Raw genomic sequence first — 24,718 nt, 5'->3', positions numbered from 1 at the left:
TACTTTAGTTTTGACTAGCACAATACCTGTACGTTGCTATGGGTTAACAAATGATAAATAGTTTTCTTGAAAATAAATAAATAAATGATTTGTCTTCAATTTATTTTCGAATCTAATTATTTTCAAATCTAATTATTATGGATCTAACATTTTCTTTTCAACCTAAACAACAAGAATACCGGTGGGCCATTCTCTTTCTCCCCCACCACAAGTTTCTTATCTTCTCCACCGTATCTTCTCTCTCTTTGTCCACCGCATCCTCTCTCTGTTACCTTCTTTCATTGTGTATGAAATCCATAGCAGCAACAACAACTAATTGATTCGTAGAAAGAAATCGTAGTGTAGCGGAGAGCAGCAACTTCGGTTCTAGTAAAAGAAAGTGAGGAATCGAGCGCAGCAGCAGCTTTGCAGGTGGGGTGTTGTGCTGATGGCAGCTCCGCGAGTGATTTCCCATATGGGACGCCTCAACCATTTGGGATAAGGACGGTGGTGAGGTGAGGCATAGGGCGATTGACTGGGTCAACGGTGGCGCTCCGGGATGTTGTATTGTCGTTGGTGTTGCCGTTGCCGTCTGCAAAGGTAGGTCAGGGCGGTGGAGCACTACGGCGATAGGGCGCACGCGGGAGATGTGGGGAGCAGGGCGCGGTGCGGGGGATTCGAGGAGCCGGCCGCGGGCGGAGCTGGCGGCGTGGGGAGCTTGCTACGGGTGGATCCGGGGGCGTGCTGTGCTAGCGGCGCGCGAAGCGGTCGGGAATCGATCCCAGGCCCTCCTCACTAGCGCGAGCAGCCTTGCTGGAGCTCGTCTCTCCCCTCGATCCTAGGTCGTGCCTCTCCCTCACCGCCGGCGGCCACCAACCTCGCCCCTCACGTTGCTCCGCCACCTCCGCCGCCACCCTCCTTCTTGTCTCGCCTGGGTGTAGAAGAGAAGCCGGCGGGAGATGGGTCTGCGGGTTGATTTCACGAAACTTGAGGGGCTTATTTGCAAAATGTTCATGACGGTTGACGGTTGAAAGAAACATTCTCTCTTTAATATTATATATGTATAGATATATAAGGAGATATAGATATAAAATTAGTTCAACGGGTCCTATCTTCTTCCTTACCCAAGACCCTTAAAAAGCCGGCCCTGAGTCTATGGGTCAGGCGCATTGTTTTACCGAACCCCGAAACTGAACTGAAGTGTCGGCTTTTCGGTAGTTCGGTTCGGCCGTCTTTTTTTTTTACCTTTTTTTGAAAGATTCTCACAAATACGCCCCTGGCGGAACCATTTCAAAATCTGGTTAGCTTGGCGCCATCCACGTTGACACTAAACTTACACGTCTCGATGCCAGCTATCCTGGCGCCAAGGTCCACGCGCAGCAGCTGACGCGGATGCCGATGTGGTGGGGGCTTGGCGCCATCCATAATGGTGTCAAGCCTTGGTGCCGTGGATCTTGGCGCCAAGCTCGGTGCCGAGCAATTTACCCCATACCTCTTGGCTTTTCGAACGAAATAAGTATAATTATTCCGAGGAGAGGGCTTGGCGCCCCACGCCACGTCGGCATCCGTGTCAGCAGCTGCGTATGGACCTTGGTGCTAGCGCGTCGAGATGTGTAAGCTTGGCGTCAGCGTGGATAGCGCCAAGCTAAGGGTTCAGATTTTGAAATGGTTCCATTTGCGAGAATCTTTTTAAAAAAAAGACGGTCGGTTCGGCGTCGGTTCAGTTTTCAGGAACATCGGCGATCGGCGTCGGCTTCGGTTTTCACGTCCGACTGCACTGAAACACCGAGGAACCGAGCATCCCATTTTTTCCTCAGTTATTAGGCCGTCATCCACTTCACCCAATCAAACATCCCGGCCCAAAGGCAAAAGCCCGCAAGCAAAAATACACGAGCAGGCTAAAGGCAGGCAGGCAGCTGCTCAGTGCTCCGCCCATCGTCCCTCTCTCTCTCTACCGCTCGTTGCCTTATCCGCTCGAACCACGCACCGGCGGCGCGGCGCTCAGGCCTGGCAACGACGCCGGCGGACGCATGCCCCGTCCGCAGCAAAGGCCGACCTCCCGGCTTCAGGATCCGGCGAATCCGCGACGACGCACGGCGCTCGGCGAGCGGCAGTCTGGCGGAGCAGTTGCGCTAGGTGCTCGGCAGCACAGCAAAACGATGGCGCTCGGGAAGCCCGGCGGAGTGGCGGCGCCCCGCGTATGCGAGTAAGATTTCCTTCTTCGTTCGCTTCCGTTGGGAATCGTGAAGATCAGTGAGGATTGAGAGGAAGGGATGAACTTCGGTGTACCTCGGTAAAAACCATCCACCGAACCGAAAATACCGACACCGAAATCGTCGGTTTTTAGTTTTGCGAGACACCGATCGGTTTTGGATTTTGGAACACCGAAATTTTGCACCACCGAACAAACCGAACCGAATAGGCCAGGCAACAGGTGGTTTTTGTCGACCTCGTACGTGCGTCGTCCATCCGGCGTGACAATTCCTATGTAACGGGCTTTTCCATAACCCACCCGGCGGCGGACTGGGTCGGATCTCGTAAACTAGGAGCGTCGGCCCGTCACGCAATAAGTTTTGGGTCGGATATAGACTAGAGCCGAATGCTTCCTCCATTCCCCCCCTATTTATGTCTGTCTCACCACATACGTATGAATCGGCCTCGTTCGAGCTTGATATACTATGGGCTATGGCCCGTTACATGGCAGCCCTCTGGGCAATTTAGCCCACCTGTCAACCTCAAATGGCCGTCTTTTGATCTGATTCAGTGCAGTGTGTATTTGGCCCATTCATCTTTGCAACTATTTCGGGTATGTTCGCTTCAGCTTATAAGCCAGCTGAAAAGCTGAAACGGCTAATTTGTTGTGAGAGGAAAACATTGTTTGGTGGCTGATAAGCCGGCTCAATAAGCTAAAACGAACAGGCTTTCGTGATTCAGTGCAGTGTGAGATTCTTCTCAGCAGCTCTCTCTCTACCAGCTGCAAGTTTCTGTTTCAAACACGCTGCTGCAACTACGGAATTCCCCAACGTGCTCATTTCATGTTGCTTCGGCTGCTAGCGCGTGTCCGCTGTCTGGTAGGACGCACGGCACCACCCTTCCGCGGCGAGCCTTTTGACCCGCGACCCGGCAACCGCCGGCGACTACTACACCAAACAATACTATTCTTCTATAGTGCGCCTCCGATGAACCGTGTAGTTTGACGGTTCTGGATGCCAAGACCCGCGACGACTTCTTCTTCTTCTCGTCTGCTTACTTTGTTCCTTTCTCATTTTTAACAACGCGCTCCGCAGCACATGACTGTTACCATCGGTGGGGTCTGATTAGGGCAGGCGCTACGAGCGTCGCCAATCATGTTCTCACTGGCCGTCCAAATCACCACCACCACCCTCCCTGGCTGACCACAGACCAACACCCTCTCTCATCCGCTTCCTCCAGTCTTCGGCCGCGCCGTGGACTGGTTTCCGGCAGGGCAGTGGGCGCGGACCTGCTGCGGCAACAGCAGCATGATCCTGATGCATGTCCATTATCCAATTATGAATTATTAGGCCCGTTTGTTTTGATTCCCTGGACAGACATGTTTCCTAATTGCTCGGGAGTCCGCGACGTAAACAGCCACACAGATTCGTGCTCTGTCGTCGATCAGCTGCACGGGCGGCGGCCGTGGGCACACGGGTAGGCAGGTCGCCACAACACACGCACGTTTCTTCGTTGCCATGCCATTGCGCCACGAGAGCGAGGCGGCAGCAAAAACATGTGAGCGGTGACGCAGACGCGCGCCGCGACTTCACGGCGCGGCCGGCGTGCGTGCGTGTCACGCTGACGCGTCGGCCCACGGGCGGGCGTCGCCCAGAGAAGGACGGCGAGGTGTGAACGGCCGGCCGGTCGCGTCCCTTTCCCTGGTTCCCGCGCTCCATCGGCACACCGCGCCAGGGCAGGGGCGCTTTTACGCCGCGGCAGCAGTACTGCAGGAGTCCCGCTCGCAGGGTCCGGGCAGCGCGGGACGCGACGCGGGGACATCAATGCCCGGTTCCCGTCGACGCCGACCTGTGATCGACTGATCGGCGAGACGGCGACTCACTCGTGCCCTCTGGTCCCGCGCGCGTGCGCGAGCCCTGCAGCGGGTGCAGGGGCGGAGCCAAGGGGGGGCCAGCAGGGGCATGGCCCCTCGCAAGGTTAGCGGCAGTTCTTTTTTTAACTGAACCTTGGAGCCTCTACGGATCAAATTGCGTCGTTTGGTTTTTAATCCCTAATTCTGATTGGCCGATCACACTTGCTTGCTGCAGTAGCAGGTAGCACTTCAGTGTATTCATCGCTGAACACGCCATTAGATACAATTGCCACAAAAATATCGCCACCATCGATCTGGTAGGTCACGGGTGCCATGTAATGTGATCCCTTTTGCAACTTATGCTTTTAATCTGTGCTACACCAATTTTCTAGAATAGCTTCGTTATCCATACTATACTAGAGTCATATATACGTACTATAATTCTCGAAAAATTGTTCTTCTAAGGTCATATTTAGTCACTTCAAAATCCCAACTTTGGCACTATGCAAAAAGAAGATTCCCCATCACATCAAACTTGCATTACATGTATGGAGTACTGAATGTAAACGAAATCAAAAACTAATTGCACAGTTTTGTTGTACTTTGCGAGACGAATCTTTTGAGCCTAATTAGTCAATATTTGGACAATAATTCACAAATACAAACGAAACGCTACAGCGTTGCTACAGTAATTTTGGTTGTTTAAAGTTGGGCAACTAAACAAGGTGAAGGTCATTTTAGCTCCGCCCCTGAGCGGGTGACCGACGGGCTGCAAAAGATTCACAGCAAAACGGAGGGCTGATGAACAGGACTAGACTACAGGAGAGATGGGGGAAAATGCAGTGGGAGCTGATGAACAGGAGAGGAACGGGGGGCAGGTCGGGTGTAATCGCTGCCGCGGTGGCGGTAATCAAGTCGCGTTATGGCCGCGCGAACGGTTGCCTTGATAGATAGGGGTACCTGCGCGATTAAGTTGCGATTTACTCAAAGTGAATGGAATTATGGTGTGTGATGGATGGAAAGGAGTTTAGGGCAACTTGGAACGTAAGGTTAGAAAAAAAAAAAGACAAGTGCAATGCAAATAATGGGAACTTGGATTTTAGGAGATATATGGGATTTTGCTGCCCAATCAAAGAATCAAGCTAATATTTCATAAACATATTGGATTATCTACCCTCTTAAAGGCACATTGTAATTCTGTAGATTTTTCAGATTCAAAAGTGCCCGTTTCTTAGGGTTTTACTCATATCAAACATCTCCGTTCTCAAAGCCCTACTTATCTACATAATAGAAGCTTCCAAGAGATATTAGGAGGAAAAAAATCCCACTGCGTTCTAAGCAAGTCCTTGCCGAGAATTTCTTATTGCACGATTAAAGTAGCTGGTCTCCACCTATCTTTTTGCTTTGGAGGGCGACTGGAATCAAGGGAAGAAGCTTTCCATGCATGCATGGTCGTATTTAATAACATTTTAAAAAGATGCTCAACAGACAGGTTTTGCGATTACTCCACATGTTTGAACACCAAAGCACTCCCCCACTTAGAACCAGAAAATCCGCTCGCCGCTTAACCATTGTAGCAACAACCATCAAAACGTCGACCTGTCCACTATGATTAGGCGGCCAAGATTTGCACGAATGTCATTTTAAATCCCCCACCTAACCCGCTTTTCGTTCAGTCCTCTTCACTCCACTTGAAAACTTTCGCCCAAAGTCTCCCTCCCCATAAATAAAAGCACGCGGCGGAAAAAAGAGGCAAATTATAAGAGATTTCGAAGTTTAAACTGAGATTGAAAAATTTATGAACGAGATAAGATGAAAGCGAGAGGAGAAAAGAGGACGGGAGGGAAGAAGAAAAAGAAATCGAGAGGAGAGGGAAAGAAAAGGCGTGAGGGAGGTCGTGTTTGACCACCTCCTCGCTGGCTCGCTGCCCCCTCGTCTCCCCTTCCACCTTCCTCTTCTCCTCCTCCGCGGCCGCGTCGCTGGGCTTGGCTTTACCACTGGCGGGTTCCCACCCGGGGCCAGGCGCCGCCACCGCTGACCCCGTCTACACCGAATCCCTCCCCGCGATTTAACCCCTCGCCTCGCTCGCCGCCTTCGCTCCCTACAACGCCGCACACCAAACGCGCACGCGCTGTTCGTTTCTCGGCCGCTTTCTCTATCTCCCTCCCTCTACCTTGCAGATCTCCGCGGCCCGTGCGGTTCTTTGATTCGGCTACCCCGGGGCAGTCGGATCTTCGCGGCGGCGGGGGATGGGCAACTGCTGCATGACGCCGGGGGGAGCCGCCGCCGACGGCGGCGGCGGCGGCAAGAAGCCCAAGGAGCCGAAGCAGAAGAAGGGCAAGAAGCCGAACCCCTTCTCGATCGAGTACAACCGCTCGGCGCCGCCGGGCGGCGCGCCGCGGCTGGCGGTGCTGCGGGAGCCCACGGGGCGGGAAATCGCGGCGCGGTACGAGCTGGGCGGGGAGCTCGGGCGCGGCGAGTTCGGGGTCACCTACCTCTGCACGGACCGCGACTCCGGGGAGGCGCTGGCCTGCAAGTCCATCTCCAAGAAGAAGCTCCGCACCCCCGTCGACATCGAGGACGTGCGCCGGGAGGTGGAGATCATGCGCCACCTCCCCAAGCACCCCAACGTCGTCACGCTCAGGGACACGTACGAGGACGACAATGCCGTGCACCTCGTCATGGAGCTCTGCGAGGGCGGGGAGCTCTTCGACCGGATCGTGGCTCGGGGGCACTACACGGAGCGCGCCGCCGCCTTGGTCACGCGCACCATCGTCGAGGTCGTGCAGGTGAGATTTTGGCTCAGTTCATAGTAGAATCATTACTGTTGAACGGCAATTACACATGGATGTGGTCATGTGCTTCCGTTACTCTCGTTATGTTTGTGGGGTCAGTTTGCTATCACTCGTATGATAACCTTGTCAATACTTTGATTCAGTAGGTCATGTAGCAAATGTTTAATTGTGTTGACTCTTGCTAATCAACTTGGTGATTAGATTGTTTGCAATTTCACTTCTTCTGTCGTCAATCTGTTGTTCCCTACTGCCTTAATCCATACAATGAACTAACTTGTGCATCCATTGTGTCCTGTACAATGTCAGATGTGCCATAAGCATGGAGTGATGCACAGGGATCTCAAACCAGAGAATTTCTTGTTTGCAAACAAGAAAGAAACAGCAGCCCTTAAAGCCATTGATTTTGGCCTGTCTGTATTTTTCACTCCAGGTACAGTTTACTTCCATCTTCTGTCTGTCATTGTGCTTCATCAGTCATTATTGATGATGTCATCTTGTTGACAATACGATCACTGGAGTGTGGTGGTCTGTCTTATCTCTTTTGCTGCCTGCTTACATTTCGTATTTTGCTGTGCTGGTTTTGGATTTGTATAGGCGAACGGTTCACTGAGATTGTCGGAAGTCCTTATTACATGGCTCCAGAGGTACTAAAGAGAAACTACGGCCCAGAAGTTGATGTTTGGAGTGCAGGAGTGATTCTTTACATTCTTCTTTGCGGCGTCCCTCCATTCTGGGCAGGTTAGTTTTGCACCTGAAATGAGGGATGGTGACAGTGACATGTCTATATATGTTGAAAGTTTAAATTGTAGATAATTATAAATGGGGAACACCTTCTATTATCTTATAAGTTAAAATACTCTATATGGCATATTGTAAACTGACACTTTTATTTTTTTATCTTTACTTTGGGCATGGGTGATAGGCTGATAGGGTGAGGGGGCTGTTGTAGATGAACATTACATCTTAATCATGTGGTAAATGTCCCTAACATTTTGCGTCTCCATGTTGTAATGCAGAAACTGAACAGGGTGTTGCTCAAGCAATTATCCGTTCTGCCATTGATTTTAAAAGAGACCCATGGCCAAGGGTCTCAGATAACGCAAAAGATCTTGTTAGGGGAATGCTCAATCCAGATCCAAAACGACGATTAACAGCTCAGCAAGTGCTCGGTAATAATGATTCTCGCACTAGATGACTATATTGTGTTTTATTCCTTTTGTTCAATGTTAAAACGACTAGAAAATGTTTCCATCTTAAATTGCTCTATGATTTCATTAGCGCTCTCCCCTTTACATTTGTCTGATAAAATTGTATTTTCCTCCAGATCACCCATGGTTACAGAATATTAAGAAGGCTCCAAATGTTAATTTGGGTGAAACTGTTAAGGCCAGACTTCAACAGTTCTCTGTGATGAACAAGTTCAAGAAGCATGCCCTTAGGGTATATTTCACTCTGACTTGACATCAAATAATTCCCTTTCATTCTCATACTTATTCTGAACTTCATCACATGTTTTGATTCAGGTCATAGCTGAGCATCTTTCGGTAGAAGAGGCTGCTGACATAAAGGACATGTTTGAAAAGATGGATCTCAACAAGGATCAAATGCTTAATTTTGATGAACTGAAGCTTGGTCTGCATAAGTTTGGTCACCAAATGCCTGATGCAGATGTCCAAATACTAATGGAAGCTGTAAGTAGACATTCTTTTCCTTCACCGTGGAAACTTAATTTGCACCTTAGATAAACTCCCTCTTCCTGCTGAACATATTTTACCGGAGTCTTCGAATAGTATTTTATCAACCTTGTTCATAATTATTATGTGTTATGTCGAAATTCAAAGGTGATACCACCACCCTTTAGAAGAACCCTGAAAGTTCCAAAAAAAATATTGATAAGAGGACAAATGGTGTTGTTTTTTCCGACACTATAAAAGATCCTTTAGTATTGAATGTGTACAAATTACTGAACAGTCCATAATTGCTCCAATGTGTTCAATATTGTTGCTTGATCTTTTTTCTGTTTTAATTGAGCAATACGCATTCTGTCATGGATTTGTGTTGGGCCTTTTGTATTTACTGTTTGTTCATATTATGCCAGGCGGATGCTGATGGAAATGGATCCTTGGATTATGGAGAATTTGTTACATTATCTGTCCACCTAAGAAAGATTGGCAATGATGAGCATCTGCATAAGGCATTTGCATACTTTGACCGGAACGAGAGTGGGTATATTGAAATCGATGAACTCCGCGAGTCATTAGCTGATGACCTGGGACAAAATCATGAGGAGGTTATCAATGCCATTATCCGTGATGTAGACACTGATAAGGTTTGTACTTCTTGATCAACTAGTTGAAAATGGATGCTAGTTTCTTTCTCATTTCTAGTTTATATCATTTGGTGTTTTGATAAATAGACTGAACATTATGATACTGAATATCCAACCGTTATCTTGTTCTTCAGGATGGCAAGATAAGCTACGATGAGTTTGCAACGATGATGAAGGCTGGAACGGACTGGAGGAAAGCCTCGAGACAGTATTCGAGAGAGCGGTTCACCAGCCTGAGCCTAAAGCTGCAAAAGGACGGATCATTGCAGATGACAAGTACCCGGTAGCCGATAACACCAGTAGGCAAGTTGTGAATTCCAGATGAAAACCCTGTGTAGATTTTTCTGGTTGTTTGTTGACAACTGTTTTCTTCTGTTTGCTCCGGTGTTCTATTGGGTTCTATTCTTCGCTCGTTGGTTACTTGAAGCGGTAGGGGATTGCTGATGCTTTAATTGTATTTTAGATTGTATGATCCATGCCTCACGGATTTCCACGCCTTAGGCAAAGTGTACTGTACAAGAGAAAGAGGAAAAAATTTAGGAGGTTGTACGCATTTCACAACTCGTGTGGATCCATTTGTTTGTCATTCATCTTGTTGGTGCCAACATCCTGATAACCTTCATGCATAAATACGGTGCTCGATAACAGCTGTTTTAACCTCGAATCAGGAATTCAATTTACTGGTCAACTGTAGTTACGAAGGTGCTTCACTCCAGAGTCTTTTGGTTGATCATGTCTTCCATGCCAATGTTCCTTGATGTTGAATTGTAGATGACATCCATGCCATATGGAGGAGGATCTGGCCAGAGATTCACTCTGGAGTTTGGACCTGTATGGACATTGTGAGCATATAGCTCCAAACCTATGTTGATGTTTCCCTGTCCCTGCCTAAAAAAAGATGCCATTGGCAATTCAGCATCCAACCGGTGGGACAGGTGGATTGGTGGCTAGACGTGACGTGCTACTCCTACTATAAAGTTGGACTCGTGAACCGGTCAACAATCTGCCTGCCTGAGAGTCGCTGAACAAAGCGAAAACGTTAACGTGCCCGAAAAAAAATCGGTCGGTGCCCGTTGCTGTCCGGGACTCCAGGTTGCCTCGCACGGAGATCAGCGGCCTGACCAAACGGGCGTTGCCGGCCGCCCTGCGCCCAACACCCACGAACTCTATATATCTTGGGTGAGAAGCAGATGAGGATTAGGTGAAGCAGTGGCTGCCGCCCGGAGCCCTGGAGCTGTGGCTAGCCGTCATCCGCTGCTTGACTTCCCGTGCCCGGTTGGGTGGTTGACGCCGCACGCCGCGCACGTACGCCGTGCCTGCCGGTGCCGTTTCTGCTGCTGCATTCTACGGCCCCTGTGCAATCTGATCCGGTGCGTGCGAACGCGTGGTGGGCCCGGCGACACTTTTGTCAAAGGGATTTAAAGGCGGTTAAGGGACGGATCGACGAAGGTGACGTCAGTAGATGCAGGAGATGCTCCAATGAAGGTGCTGCGTCTGGTACTCTCGCTTTGATGGGAAGAGATGTGCTGATCCTGACCGATCGATGGCTCACCTTGCAAACCAAGTTGCAGGGAGATGCTACTGTTCAGTGTTTATTGTTCACTGGTAGCCAAGCGTTGCCGGTGCTCGATGACAGCTTACCTCAAACGGGATGTACCATGTACTCACTGGTTACCAGTTGGTGGACTTGGACTACACATCCTCGCAAGCATCGGCATGTAAGGCATTAATACTGTTGGTCGATGATGCATAAGATTCTTCGTGCACAAGTTTCATTTCATTTAAAGACGGTAAGGATAGCAGGTCCCAAGCTAGGGTTGTGATAAGCTTAGCAAGCTAACGTTAAACTAAGCTATTTTAATGGAGATGAAATCTAAGAGAAATATGTTATTGCCGTTAGGATTGACCTTCGATTTTCATTGCCTGCCCAAATTAAATGCCTGCAGCCTAAATCGAACTGGCAAGGCTGTGACGTAAACATTGCTCCCAAAAAATATGTTGCGTGAAGCATACAGGCCCAATACCAAAGCAAACGATTCCTAAAGGAAGGTGTCTCATCATCATCATCAGAGATCTGCGTGGGGCCGGTGCGCGACGGCCAGGCAAAAGCACTGAATGTCACGCCAAGGTCGAGCCATAGCTACTACTTGGGCCGAATTTTTCACAGGGCCTGCTTTTATTCCAGCCCAGCACAACATTTCAACAGGCTTGCTTGCTGCTAAGGTAGCGAACGCACTTCGTCTTTGGACAGTGAATTCCAAAAGCTTCCAGGGGCTGATCGGGCAACTGCATAACCCTATCTTTTCCTACGCCCCGGCGGCCCGGGCTCCCACCATCCCGGCGGTTTCCTCCGTCTTGGGCGTCGCTTGCCCGCTCCGGCCTGCTCCTCTGGTCCAGCGGAGCGCGCCACCGCTCCGACGTGCAACTGGCCGTTCGTTCCTTCCCCGGCTCTCCAGTCTCTCCTCCGCCGCGCCTGGCGCCTGCCGAGGTACTCACGGCCCTCACCTGCGCCTCTCTCCTCTTGCTCCTCCCGTCGTCTCGTCGAACCCGCCGTTTGCCATTCCCATGGGGCAGGGATCCATCCGACCCGGGGAGTCGATTCTTCAGCTATTGGTTAGGATAGGATGTCATGCCCTTGGACGATTGCTCCGCCCAGCTCCTGCAGTTCGTCGCGGATTACTTATTTAGCTTTCTGTGAGGTGTAGTGCGCAAAAGTATGGGTGGCTTGGTTTATAATGAAATATTTCTGGCAGGTCGATGGACTCTGTTAGATTTGAAGTTTATTCATGTCTTCATAACTTCATTGGTTCGTTTCCAAAAAAAGTTTCTAAAGAATAACTTCATTGGTTCAGTTTTGTACAGTTTAACAAACAATGTTGGTTGAATTGAACCAAATGTGGAACCTGTACTGAGTTTGTAATTCCGTTGCACAATTACAGCATCAAACTAAAAATTCATAATTCCTTTACATGTATGCACAGGTGATTGTGCAAAGCCACACGGATGCAAAATGGTTCTGTGTCAGGGCTTATCTGCTGGAAATACTCAGCTGCTAGCTTTTCCTGGTAGATCATCAAGTCTAAAGAACGCCCAGTTTCGCGTTAAGAGGAATCATTTTTCTGCAAGAGCTCTACGAGGTATGTCTACAATAAACGGATTTATTGCAATATATGGTGCATATGCTCTTTTATTGCCCACAATACTTTTCTGGTTTCCTGCAGTAATATCTTCTTGATCATCATTGGTTGCAAATCACCCCATATTGTAACAATGTAATGCTAAGATTTCTGTTACAAATTCCCCATTGCATCTGTCTTTTCTTGCTCAGAATCTTGTTCTTGATAGTTCTGGAAAAAAAAACATCCATGAAGCTTAATCTTTCAATGAACTGCATGTTTCTCCAGAAGTTAAGATACCCAAAGGGACCTCCCGTTAAACTTAGATCACTGCATACCTGGAGCAAAGTAACCTCTTGAACTATTCCACTGTTCTTTTGTTATAAGAATATGTTGCTTCTGCTAACGGAATAGTGTACGCATTATTAGGGTGGCCAACATAATATTGAGCTTACTTTCGTTTCTGTCCTTTTCTTAAAGAATATATTGCTTCTGCTAACAGAATGCTGTATGCATTATTATGGTGGCCAACACAATATTGAGCTTACTTTCGTTTCTCTACATTATTTGAGGTTTGTAAAATTACCTTTGTTAGATAAAAAATGGCAGCTTAGAACCCTGAATCTTGTTTTTAGCAAAGATAGTCGTAGAAACAAGCTTCATAATTCTCTGTTGTCATTGTAGAATATGGATAAACATGTAGCCTATGGAACAATAGCACAATGGGACATTGAATGTCCAGAATAGGATGACTGAACTATAACTAAACATACGCTGTTATGATTTAGAACCTGTAATGTTACAACTGCCAATCGGATTCCACGTTTCTCCAGAAGGTAGCTAGCACTGACTTACAATTCTTTTTCTGTGTACTGGCATATTCATTTCACATTGTTGTGTACTGGCAAATATTTTTGGACTCTTAGGTCATTGATATTTGATAGTACATCCGGTGTTGATATGCTGTAGCTGGCAATCTAATATTGTGTGTTTCAGGGAAAAAAAATTGCAGTTTTAGGATCTTTCATCCGTTGGATTTATTTGTTGAGGACCAAATTTTGAAGATATGTTTGCTGAAGAAAATAATTTAGTGTTTAGTTGGTACACAGTCAAGACAATGGCATAGTAATCTACAATATAGAATTTTGAACAGGATTTGAATTCGAGCTATTCACTTACAGCCTTTGGTTTAGTTGCCTCCATTGGTTTGATGCATTTAGAATAAACATTGGAAGTGAAGCCATTTTACAAGTCTTATGTATTCCTATTTGTGTAATAGTCAGGGATCTCTTTATACAGATTCTTGCACCTAGTCACTATAATGAATTTGATTTTATTAATCATCATTTGTGTGTTGCAGTTGGTACGGATTCCATCCATCATGGTATGCCTACATCATTTCCAATGGGAAATTCTGTCAAGGGCATTCCATCACTGTCAATAAGGCACAGTCAGCATCCAAGATCCGTTAGTTGTCAAGCATTCTCACTGGCATCATTCAGCTACCCGGAGCTGACTTCCAAACCCAGATGGTGGTGGAGAACTCTTGCTTGTGTGCCATACTTGCTGCCACTCCACAACATGTGGTCTTATGCTGACGTGATCTACCAGCTGCACACTTACTTGCAAGGGTTTTCGCTGCTGTACACCTTCATCGATACTATGACGCTGTGTCCTGGGTGGCTCTTTCTGGTGATATTTATGACGGTGTACTTCTTCGTTGTGAGGCGGAAGTGGTCACCGCACTTTCTGAGGTTCCATGTGATTCTGGCTATCCTCCTGGACACTGGCTCCCAAGCAGTGGCCACCATGTGTACCTGGATGCCAAGCATTGTGTATCAGGGGAAACCAATGCAGTACTTCTGGATGTCTATTGCCTTCATGCAGATCTTCACAGTGCTTGAGTGTATGCGGTGTGCTCTCTGTGGAATGTACCCAGATGTCCCGTTCATATCCCACACTGCCTTCATTCACTCTGATCTGAATCTGTTCAGATAGATGCTTACTATACAAGGTCCAGGATATAAGAAGGGTGGTTTTTTGAAGTAGCTACTTACAGTTCTAGAGACAATGTTTTGTTCATATTGAAGGGTCTTGTATAATTCTTATTATGACCAGCTGGTACAACAGATTCGAACACTGCATTTTGGTTTCCTCTTCTAATTTCTCTTTTCTTGAGATGCGTAACCTGCAAACTGTGTCTAGAAGACGTGAATTCGCGCTCTCTCTCTCTTTTGCTTCTAATGTTGCCTCTGCCCGATTGCTTAAATGCTGAAACCTTGTTCCTTAATGAAGATGTGCAGTTATCTGTGGACTGTGGTGCCTCGCGTCACTGACCGTAGTGGCCAGGGATGCAATTTTATTCATAGTCACATTTGAAATGGAGGATCCTTGAGGAAATTTTGCAGAGATTTGCATTGCCTGTGAATTTGTGACATTCCTTCTTTCCATTAGGAGTTTGTGAATTATTCGGCTAACATCAGTTTGGTAGGACATTTGAAATGCATATGTATAGCCCAGTTTGGAGTGTTCGAATTTTGTTATGCTTACGAGTTAGGACCGGCTCCAACTTCGAAAGCTTTTCTTCCATAAATAGCCATTTATGAACAGCTAGCAAAGAAGATGGTCTAACTGGTGTTAGAACCAAAACGATATAAGGCCCTGTTTGGGAGGAGCTTGCTAAAATTTAGTCATGGACTAAATTTGGGAGGAGCTTGCTAAAATTTAGTCATGAATGGAGTGCTAAATTTTAACCTTATGTGGTGTTTGGGAGTGGAGCTAAAGTTTAGCACATATTTTGCCAAATGACTGTATTACCCCTTCCTGCCTGCCCCTCCCGCCGAAATTGTCTTGGGTGCTGGTGCGCTGGCAGGTTGCATGCGCCTGTTATTTTGCATGCTGAACGTTTGCATGCGCCTGGCCCACCTGATGCATGCGCGCTTGGGTGGTTTGCATGCGCTGCGATGCTTTGCATGTTGCGGCTTGATTTGCATGTACCGGTTTGATTTTTTTTACCAATGTTGGTTCAAATAGAGAAGCAAAATCCATATTTATTACAAAGTTTAATCACCACGAAAGTACATAAAAAGTACATTATCTATACAACCCCGATAGCAATAGTTTACGACCTATTGTACAATGCATTTGCCAATTGATCACGAAAAGCATTCATGATTATGTCTTCGTCTCCTCCTTGTGTATTCATCGCATCCCCTTCATAGTTTGAACCTCCGGTTCTTGGAATAAAATTTTCATCACGATCGCACAATTCAAATTCCCTATCGCCAATACCATTCTCCCTAATGAAGTTGTGAATAGCCATGCAAGCAACAATAATTTTGCTTTGCTTGTGCATTGAAAAACTAGGTATACCCCACAATATCCGCCACTTCATTTTCAATACTCCAAAGGATCTCTCGATAACGTTTCTAAGAGACGAATGTGCATAATTAAATGTCTCCTTCGTATCTTTGGACATTGGTCCGTTACGAAACTCCGGTAAATGGTACTTTGTACCCCTATATGGAGCCAAGTATCCGGGATGGTTTGGATACCCCGAGTCTACCAGGTAAAACTTGCCTACAATTGAATACCAAATTGTTAGCTTAATGAACTATATTTTCATTGAGAGAGTATCGTACATAAACTAGTTTACTGCCGGAGGATGAGGAAAGGTGTCTTTGTATTTTTCCCGGGCATCACTTAACACTCTCATATCATGGACCGATCCAGGCTATCCGGTAACGATAAAAGTAAATCTCATGTCGAAGTCACAAATAGCTAGGACATTTTGAGATGTATATCCATGTCTTCCTGTATGTTGAACCACCTTATCGCTTGGAACCACAACAGGTATATGTGTCCCATATAAAGCTTCAATACAATTGTTGAAGTATGGAGCAAATTGAGGTTGTTGTAATCTTTGGTGCACAGACTTAAATTCTGGGTCCACTGGCTTAATATTAGCTTTTGCTAGTTTGAGAACACTGCACAAAACTCTGTCGAATGTACGGCTTATCGTTTCCAATAACCTAACAAACCGATCCTCAACTTGCCTAAGTGACTGTGGTGCACCGATTATCCATAGAAACATTCCTACATCCTCCAATGTTGACATATCTCTACTTTCCATCAACCCATAACTGTCTACCAGTATAACATGTAGTTTAGTATATCATGTAGTTGATAAAACAAGTGAGCGCTCATCCTAAACATGTTATAGCACGATGTCACATTTGAAAGTGTCTCATTGACCCACTCAATCCCCAACACAGTTGGAACCCTTTTTGGAGCTCTATTTAGGTAAGTTTCAGCGTACATACCAATTGTAAATAGGAAAAAGGCGACTTCGCAGTTCCTCTTACGAGTATTCATTATCAACTCAATAGTTTCATCTTGAATACCACACTCTTCCATGGTGTAGTTGTCATCATCATCACTTGAGTACTCAGTGGAGGAACTAGCATCCTAAATAATGAAAAAATGGAACTGTTAGTCAATCTTTATGCACCATGAATTAGCCACTCAAACTGAAACCGACATCACACTAAATTTCAATTTATCAGAACCCAACATCAAACAACAAGCCAACATCAAACAATAAACCAACATCACACTGAATTAAACATATTTAGTTCCAATTCAAACAAGACATTACTCAGTTCAACATCCAACATGGACTACACTACCATCCTAACAAAGACAACCCTCATTTCATCATTAAATAAGACCAAACTCCTTCACTTGTACAATTCCTGTTGCTCACACCATCTCTGCAGGAATATGAATTTTGCTTCATCTGTTGGAATATTCATGAAGAACTCTCTTCTTGTACCAACTTCAAAACAGGACAGACAAGCAAAGAACTCTATGCTGTTTGGAGATACTCCGCATTCTAAAGCTAGCTGTTGACACTTCTTGATCTCTTCTCTTTTCTTAACCTCTCTGTCAGTTTGTCTCTTCAACAGCTTCTGTTGGTTTTGATCAGACTGTGACCATTTGTCCACAAAACTGTCAATAGCCTGAACAATTGGACTTTTAGATTTTTTTCCAGGGCTAGATGCTGTTGATTTTGTACTATTACTGCTCAGCCTCTTCCTTGTACCAATGCTAACAGGACTGTCAACAAAATCAGCTCTTGGGTTCTTCCTCTTATTCTTCTTGGTCTTCTTCTTGTTCTTCTTGGTCTTCATCTACTGAAGGATTGAAGGAAGTAGAACCATCTACAGTGCTCTCATGGAAGATCTCCTCAAGCTGGTCAATGTACTCTGGTGCACCAGCTTTCAGTTTTTTACATTCCCATATCTTTCCCTGCAAATCAAGTTAATGTTACCTACCTGTGTGTTTTCTTCCCACCAGTTCAAGAATAGAAAGTCACAAGTATGAACTTACCTTGGTGTTTTCTTCCCACCATTCATCTGATGCTACCACATTTCCATCTGAATCCCTGCCCAACCCACTATTTGTCCACAAAGCCTTCCAGAAAGTGTACAGTATTTTCAACCCAGATATCCTATTCCTTAACTGCCTCCTTTCATGCTTCAACCCAGTCTGTAGATAATATTTTTCTTCAATGATCTTGTATCCTCTAGCTGACATGATGCCCTTATGACAATTGCCTGCTCTAACTTGCTCAACACAGAGATCACATAACAAATGTGTATTGGCTTCTGACCAAAAAGCCTTGTCACCTTTTATCTAGTTCATGTACAAAATGCCAAGATTTTGGACAATGAGGACAACACATTTGAAAATGTAAACATCATAGAATATCTACAATCAGGACAATCAAGCATAGTACTGAAACAAAACCAATTGAAGCAACAAAATTGAGTCATATGCATTCATGGCTGCAATTCAATTAAATCACATGACACATAAGAATGTGTACATCATACTGTCCATGACTCTCTACACAAACCGCAGTCCAATCAACAATTTAGAGTGTTATGCATTTCAAGCCATCTTCCTACAGAACCATCCTACAGAAACATCCCTACAGAGTCCAATCATTTCAAATCCTACATAAACATCCCTAGTGCCAATCCAACGCTTGGAAAACAGGTTCTAGCAGCACAATTGAGTCATATGGATTTAGAAATTGTTACCTTGCTGCTTGGAAAAACAAGTTCAACGCCTTCAGCAACATCTCCATCATTTGCACCCTCAAATTCATAGAAACCTTCTTCGTTTGCCGGCCATCCTCCTCGACGACGACTTCCAGATGCACCAGTACAGGGAGGTGCAGTGAACAAAGACCTTGTTGCTCCACACCCACCGCTACCCCTGCCGGATCCACCGCCGCCGCCGCCACCACGACTTGCACCACCAGCTTTCCTACCCACCGCGCCGCCACCTCTGCTTCCACCACGACCGCCACCTCTGCTCCCACCAGCGCCGCCACCTCTGCTCCCACCAGCGCCGCCCCCCTGCTACCAAGACCGCCACTACCTCTGCTCCCTCCCGGCTCCACCTCTGCTTCCACCGCCGCCGGAACCTCTGGCCGCCCCGGATCCACCACCGCCTATGCTTCCTTCTGCGCCATTGCGGGCCATGCGCAGGCCAAGAGAACGGGCGCCGCGGCCTGGAGCAAGACAACCGTCTCCGCGGAGGATTTTGGAGTACGAGGCGATGTCCGCGTACTCCTCCGCCTGCGAGTTGAGATCCAACGCCTGGAGGCCGGCTGGAGGACTTTGGCAGGGCTCCACCTGGGAGAAGAAGTCGATGGCGTTGCCGGCGAACACCTCCTCCGGCTGGGAGAACTCGTCGTTGCCGTGGCCGTCCATGATCTCGAAGAGGAGCGGACCGGATTATGCGGATCTTGGGCGGCTAAGGTGGGAGTTGGACGGCGGCTGGAGTATGCGGAGGGAGTCGCAGAACTTGGGCGGCTAGGGTGAAGATGTGCGGGAGAAGGTGGCGGCGCGGGTGCGGTTTCCTTCGGATCTCGGGCAGCGATGGTTGGAGATGGACGGCGGCGAGGAGTTTGCGGAGGGAGTCGTGGTGGAGGAGTGCGGGGAGGAGGTGGTGGTGCGGGAGCGGCTTGCTCCGGATCTGGGGCGACGCGGTTGAGATCTCGGGAGGAAGTTGAAGGACGAAATGGCGGCGTGTGTGCGGGGGGATGCGGGGGGGGGGGGGGGGGGGGGGGGGGGTTGAGGGAAGGGGTATTGGAGGGAAAACGGGAAGCGAGATTTATTTTAGTCCATTTTAGCTACCCCAACTGGCTAAAGGATTAGTGGGGGGTTAAAGTTTAGCCCACCAGATTTAGCTGGGGTGTTTGGAAAGTTTGGTGACTAAAATGACTAAATTGATGATGCTAAAGTTTAGCACCCCTCCTAAATGGCCCCTAAGCACGATTGATCCATTTGCTATAATTCGAAGAACCCGATTACCCGAAGGAACCGGACCGCACGTGTTAATCATGGACAGGTCAGGGACCAAATCGTAAATAGCCGAAGCTCTAACTGCTTTTGCCCCTCCTCCCCGGCTTTCACGTTGCAGCCGTCGCGTCAAGTCCCTGCCGCCTCCCCCCTCCCTCCTGCCGCGCGGAGCCCAAATCGCCGCGGATTCGTCGGCCTTCACGCAGCCGCTGCGGCGCCGCGGTTTGCGCACCGCCTTGGTATCCCCGCCGCCTCCTCCGCGGCGACCCATGGCTCTCCTCGCCCCCGCCATCTCCGGCGAGGTACGCGCCCGTCCCCCTCCGCTTTTCCTACGGAAAACCTGGATCGCCCGAGCCGCTCGGGCGATCTCCCTCCCGCGTTTTCGCCGAAGGGTTCGGGATGTTGTTGTCGTTGCGGCTTTGCTATCGATCGTGTTTGTTTCTTCTCAGCTGGTGTTTGGGGGGTAGGGGGACGAATGAACAGATTGGGGTAGGCGTAGGTCGCGGCTGAATCGTGTTTAGGCTTTGAACCGAAAGGTTGTGGAAGATTGTGGCACAAGGGGATCTTCTGTTTGGTTTTCATCAAGCTCCCGTAACGTTGAATTGCCACAGGCTGTGGTATGGGATTGCGCCAAGTATGGTTTGCCTTTACCTGAGAATCTAGTCGCTGTGCCCCGAACTTCTACTTTCGTCACTGAAGCACTGAATTGAGTTGTGTGAGAAAGGAGACAGTTGTTCTGTAACTGCCATTGCTCCTGCAGTGGATTTATCCTTCCTGTTAGTTACAAGAGCATTGCCCAGTATGGCCAGGACATTAGTATTATAGGAGCATTAGTGAAAACGGCTAGCACATTGGAGGAGTATTTCTGGTATTAATCCATTTGTCAGTCATCATGTGAGCTAATTGGGGATATGAATCCACCTGGCCATATACCCATATTCGCCAGAGCTGACAGAACGGAGGGACTTTTGTTTTTAGTGTGTTCAGATTTGCTTTAGATTTGGTGAGCTACTAGAGTGTACATGGATTTAATTAAATTTGTGTAGCAAGTTTGTACCACTAAGACCTAGTCACTTGCCAAGAGCATCTTGCACCGTGCTTTTCTTCAAACACTCTTCGTTTTTCCTGTGGCCTTTATTAATGGTCCAAAATTTAATGGTTGAATAAAAAGTTATTGATGCTTTGTGTTAAGACTATATCGGTATATCCGCAGGTGGGTTTGCGGCTCTTATTGGCGCCACTAAGCTCTAATGTAGTCATCCGTACAGCCAGGTACTTCTTAAATATCGTAAAATTTACCATGTTGTTACCTCTGTGTTGTGCTTCCTGGATGTTGTTTGATACTATTAAAGATTGATTGCTTATTGTGTGCCTATAAAATAGTATATGCAAAGACCTGGTCAATGGGCATCAGATGTCCATAGTTTTTTAGTGCATCAGGTTTTGTAATTTTTATACAAACAGATAATGCTGGCAATAATAATATTTTCAATATTAGCAATAACTTCAGTCTACGTGAGATGGGCATCTTCTGTAACTACAACACTTTTTGTCTGCTGTTAGAACAATATTTTCATGTTAAATGGCATGGTGGTCTTATTTGATGTAATAAAGCAAAAAGTATACATTATTCTGGCGGTCCCTTCTCAAAAATAGTGGACCAGTATCATAGTTGCTGGTAAAGATTGAATTCATGTTTTTTATTCTCACTTCATGCTGGTGCAGTTGTGCTGTGGGGATTGGTCTACCTGTTTACTCCACTTTCAGAGCTATTGAGAAGAAGGATGAAAAGGATAAAGAGCGGTTGCTCTTGTATTGGGCAGGTCTGTAATGTGATGAACCATTTTAGTAAATTTCAATATTACCTAATCATCTTCTTTTAGTATATTGATGAAAATGGTGTGCAGACTATTGCTATATTAGCATTATGGAGCAAAACAGCAACATATGTTGCTGTACTTGATGGAGTTATTAATCTGGTTGCATGCATTATTTGAGAAATCCTCTTCCAGTTGGCATTATTCAATTATTTTTAACAAAAAAGATATTCATGTCAATGAAATAGTAATGCAAACGACCCACTGTTTTTCTGTGGAAATAATATTAGTTAGTATTGCATGGACGCCAACTTGCCCTATCGTCTCCACACGATTGCTGAGCTGATGAAATACTAGTGTGATTGGTGGGCGTGGCTAGACTTGGGGACCTGTTTGGATGTCATAGTTTCCAAAAAAATCATGGTGTTTACAGTTTTGAAAACCAGAGCTATGCAATACCACAATTTTGAAAAAAGAGGTCCGGGTTCGAGTTTCTATAGTTTAAATTTTAAAATGACTAGGGTTTTTGGCAATACTATGGTTTTTAAAACTACAATATTTATTATATACAAACACCTCACAGTTTTCTCAAAAACCATTTTATTTGGCAAAACTTTAGTATTTTTTCAAAACTCCAAAACTATCCAACCAGGTCCTTAATAGTATAAAAATGATAAATTTTTGTGTAGCTGGAATCAACTGAACAAATCTAAAAATAACAGGTGTCAATTTGTTCACTGTATTTTGGTTGATATCTGCATTTTTTTTTGCTCATTACTCGTTGCTTGTAATAACATTGATATCTCAATGTCAAAATGTTTTTTTTTTGCAGCATATGGATCTTTTAGCATTGCTGAAGTCTTTGCAGATAGGCTTCTTGCAAGGTATGGATATCAATGTTATTGAAGTGTTTGAAAAGTTTATTATCGAAGAACTATTTCTTGTTTGATGATATGACCGTGAATAGCAATGACTATTCAGTGAGCATCTGGTTCTGAAACCTTGCATTAGACTCCATGTACCCTTGCTACCTTTAAGAAAAACCTTCTGGTTAGAAAATCTTTTAGAAAATGATGCATTAAGAGTCTATTCTTTTGAGTTAAGAAAATCCTTCAGCAACTTGCTTCATTCTGTATTGTGCTTTACATTTGACAAAGTATCATTCTTTTTGCCCTCATGGGATTCTCATTTCATAACACTGTCTGTGAACTTTATTACTGTGCTTTACATTTGGTATAAGTAACATGCCTTGTTGTTGTGCTATTCATTTGGCATTATTGAGTTGTTTACAATCCAACCTTCCTTAGAAACCATTTGAACATGTGCCTGCTGCTGTTCTCCAGTGTTCCTCTGTATTATCATGTGAAGTTTGCTATCCTTGTGTGGCTCCAGTTCCCTTCAAACGGTGTAAGTTTTCCTTGCCCTCCATCCCCTTTCTCCAAATTTCTGTTAGTTTCAATTTTACCATTTACCTCTTTGTGGTGTTGCTCAAATCCATGACGTTGATGACTTCTTTGCATTGTTCCAGTCTTATTTCCTGTTCTACTTTCAAGAGCTTTGTTACTGTGACCCATTCAAGTTTTCTCTTGTAGCGGGAGTTTTTCGAGAACTTTTGAGACCACAGCTTTAATATATTTTTTTCCTTTCTATGGCTTCTGAATTGTTACATACTTTTGGTCTCTTTTAAACTTAATATCCATGTTTTCTTGGGACAAGATTTGTGCTGCCTTTTGGACTTATTTATGTTTTGCTAGAATTCTGTGGCTTTTGTTGTTCTGATGGCTATGCTCCTTTTACTTTCAGGGGTCAAAGCATGTATACAAAAGATACATACGCCCATTCTTCCTGAAACATCAAGCAAAAATTGATAGGTTTCTGAACATTCTGTCAAAGGAACTTGTAAGTGTGTTTTTACTATTCATCTCTATAGATATTTTCATGGATATAAACTGATGAAAGTAATACTGTACAAAACCAGACGAAGTTTGTCAGCAGCCATGAAGATGAAATTCGTTTTGTAGAGAACATGGCCATCAGAGGTGCTACAACAGGTATAGAACTGGATAGACCCTGTATGTCAGACTAAGGAACACAGCATGCTTGTACAGACAATAGCTAACCATGCAGGAAAAGAATGTTAAAAATTGCTAAGTTGGGTGCAGGCCATAAATAATAAATATCTGGTCACAATTTGGATCTCAACATGTAGTGTTGATTTTCTTTTGGGCCTCACATGCTTGCATGGCGCACTGTTATTTCTCTACTGCAAGTCCGCAATGGATCTATCTGCTTGTGCCCTCAACATGACTTCATATGCCTCTGCCTTTGTGACTGTAGAATATGTTATTTCAAGGAAAACCAATTTATGCTGCTTATGTTTGTGACAGCGAACTACATCGTAAATGGCCTCAACCAACCTGATGATTCACAAGCGAATAATGCAATTGAAGGTCCAAATCCAACTGCAACAGAAGCAGCTGCTGGGCTGGGAACTGAGACTTGAGCTGAACTTTGCTATCTCCACTCACAATTTCTCTGGCGCAGCAAATGCCATATGGTTGGATATCTACAGAAGTGTCCATTTAGGTCATCCAGCCTGTTTGGATTGTGAATACGACCGTTCCTGAATCTAGAAACTATGTTTTTAGTTTTAGCTAGATCAGTACTATCCATAGCCACTTAAATGGTTGTTGGACGGATTTGCAGCATCCATTTGTCTACACTATATAAAGTGCTTGAGGCGTGAGATGCATTTTCATGTACATACGTTGCCTGTTTGCTTTTTCATCGTCTATGATGTGTCATATTTTATGTCAGAGCAATTTGAGTATTGCAATGAACCATCTTGAACTAAAGCATGAATTGGTGGTCGCTGGGTTGCCATCGAGAATTAGGTCCTGTCGATATGTTTCGATTTGAACATGTTTTTTTTAATAAAGGCATCCACACGGCTTTATTAGAAAGCTTAACGAGGATACAAATGATCGAGATGCTGAGGTTGCTAGCTTACAATTTGAGCGCTCTCTCTACTGAGCAAACTCTACTAAACAAATAAAATCTACCAATTGATTCTCACAAAACTCTACTAACAAGCTTGAGCTAACTCTACTAAATAAACTAACTCTACTAATTGATTCTCACATTGCTAACAAGCTTGATCTCACTCTACTAAAACAAACTAACTCTACTAACTGATTTTCACAAAACTCTACTAAACCAGTTTGCCGCGGTTGCAACCTCGCCGACGCCTACGGAACCCCC

The 24,718-nt window shown here is 45.7% G+C and overlaps 3 protein-coding genes across 4 annotated transcripts; all 3 read left to right on the top strand.

Moving 5' to 3' along the window:
* The first annotated feature begins 5,927 nt into the window (after nt 1–5,927).
* Nucleotides 5,928–9,709, top strand: LOC117843719 (calcium-dependent protein kinase 20). The gene is made up of 8 exons (XM_034724398.2): nt 5,928–6,813; nt 7,126–7,249; nt 7,414–7,557; nt 7,836–7,988; nt 8,144–8,259; nt 8,343–8,510; nt 8,918–9,148; nt 9,283–9,709. Exons 1-8 carry the CDS (start codon nt 6,274–6,276, stop codon nt 9,433–9,435), a joined length of 1,629 nt encoding a protein of 542 aa, XP_034580289.1. The 5' UTR covers nt 5,928–6,273; the 3' UTR covers nt 9,436–9,709.
* A 1,539-nt stretch (nt 9,710–11,248) lies between these two features.
* Nucleotides 11,249–14,451, top strand: LOC117843720 (protein TIC 20-IV, chloroplastic). Its single transcript, XM_034724399.2, has 3 exons — nt 11,249–11,636; nt 12,130–12,285; nt 13,625–14,451. The coding sequence occupies exons 1-3, from the start codon at nt 11,264–11,266 to the stop codon at nt 14,260–14,262; spliced, it is 1,167 nt and encodes a 388-aa protein (XP_034580290.1). The 5' UTR covers nt 11,249–11,263; the 3' UTR covers nt 14,263–14,451.
* Nucleotides 14,452–19,744: 5,293 nt separating this feature from the next.
* Nucleotides 19,745–24,219, top strand: LOC117843172 (HVA22-like protein k). 2 transcript variants are annotated; one of them, XM_034723732.2, is made up of 8 exons: nt 19,745–19,942; nt 20,854–20,912; nt 21,366–21,463; nt 22,290–22,341; nt 22,765–22,864; nt 23,261–23,356; nt 23,436–23,508; nt 23,845–24,219. In XM_034723732.2, the coding sequence occupies exons 1-8, from the start codon at nt 19,910–19,912 to the stop codon at nt 23,958–23,960; spliced, it is 627 nt and encodes a 208-aa protein (XP_034579623.1). In that variant the 5' UTR covers nt 19,745–19,909; the 3' UTR covers nt 23,961–24,219. The 2 variants fall into 2 exon arrangements, with proteins under 2 accessions (XP_034579623.1, XP_034579624.1); XM_034723733.2 differs by having other exon boundaries at nt 19,746–19,942; nt 22,801–22,864.
* The last annotated feature ends 499 nt before the right edge of the window (nt 24,220–24,718 follow it).

The sequence above is a fragment of the Setaria viridis genome, chromosome 2, assembly GCF_005286985.2.
Source record: "Setaria viridis chromosome 2, Setaria_viridis_v4.0, whole genome shotgun sequence".
Lineage (NCBI taxonomy): Eukaryota > Viridiplantae > Streptophyta > Magnoliopsida > Poales > Poaceae > Setaria > Setaria viridis.
Note: the sequence above shows the minus strand (reverse complement) of the source record. Positions and strands in the feature narration are given on the sequence as shown.

Bases quoted from the DNA above. Each gene is read 5' to 3' on its own strand.
- LOC117843719 (XM_034724398.2), top strand. From the start codon at position 6,274: ATGGGCAACTGCTGCATGACGCCGGGGGGAGCCGCCGCCGACGGCGGC. The intron at 7,558-7,835 runs GTTAGTTTTGCA...GTTGTAATGCAG, and splicing joins CGTCCCTCCATTCTGGGCAG to AAACTGAACAGGGTGTTGCT. The intron at 8,260-8,342 runs GTATATTTCACT...GTTTTGATTCAG, and splicing joins TCAAGAAGCATGCCCTTAGG to GTCATAGCTGAGCATCTTTC.
- LOC117843720 (XM_034724399.2), top strand. From the start codon at position 11,264: ATGTCACGCCAAGGTCGAGCCATAGCTACTACTTGGGCCGAATTTTTC. The intron at 11,637-12,129 runs GTACTCACGGCC...ATGTATGCACAG, and splicing joins CGCGCCTGGCGCCTGCCGAG to GTGATTGTGCAAAGCCACAC. The intron at 12,286-13,624 runs GTATGTCTACAA...TGTGTGTTGCAG, and splicing joins TTCTGCAAGAGCTCTACGAG to TTGGTACGGATTCCATCCAT.
- LOC117843172 (XM_034723732.2), top strand. From the start codon at position 19,910: ATGGCTCTCCTCGCCCCCGCCATCTCCGGCGAG. The intron at 21,464-22,289 runs GTCTGTAATGTG...TTTTTTTTGCAG, and splicing joins GTTGCTCTTGTATTGGGCAG to CATATGGATCTTTTAGCATT. The intron at 22,342-22,764 runs GTATGGATATCA...AACCTTCCTTAG, and splicing joins GCAGATAGGCTTCTTGCAAG to AAACCATTTGAACATGTGCC.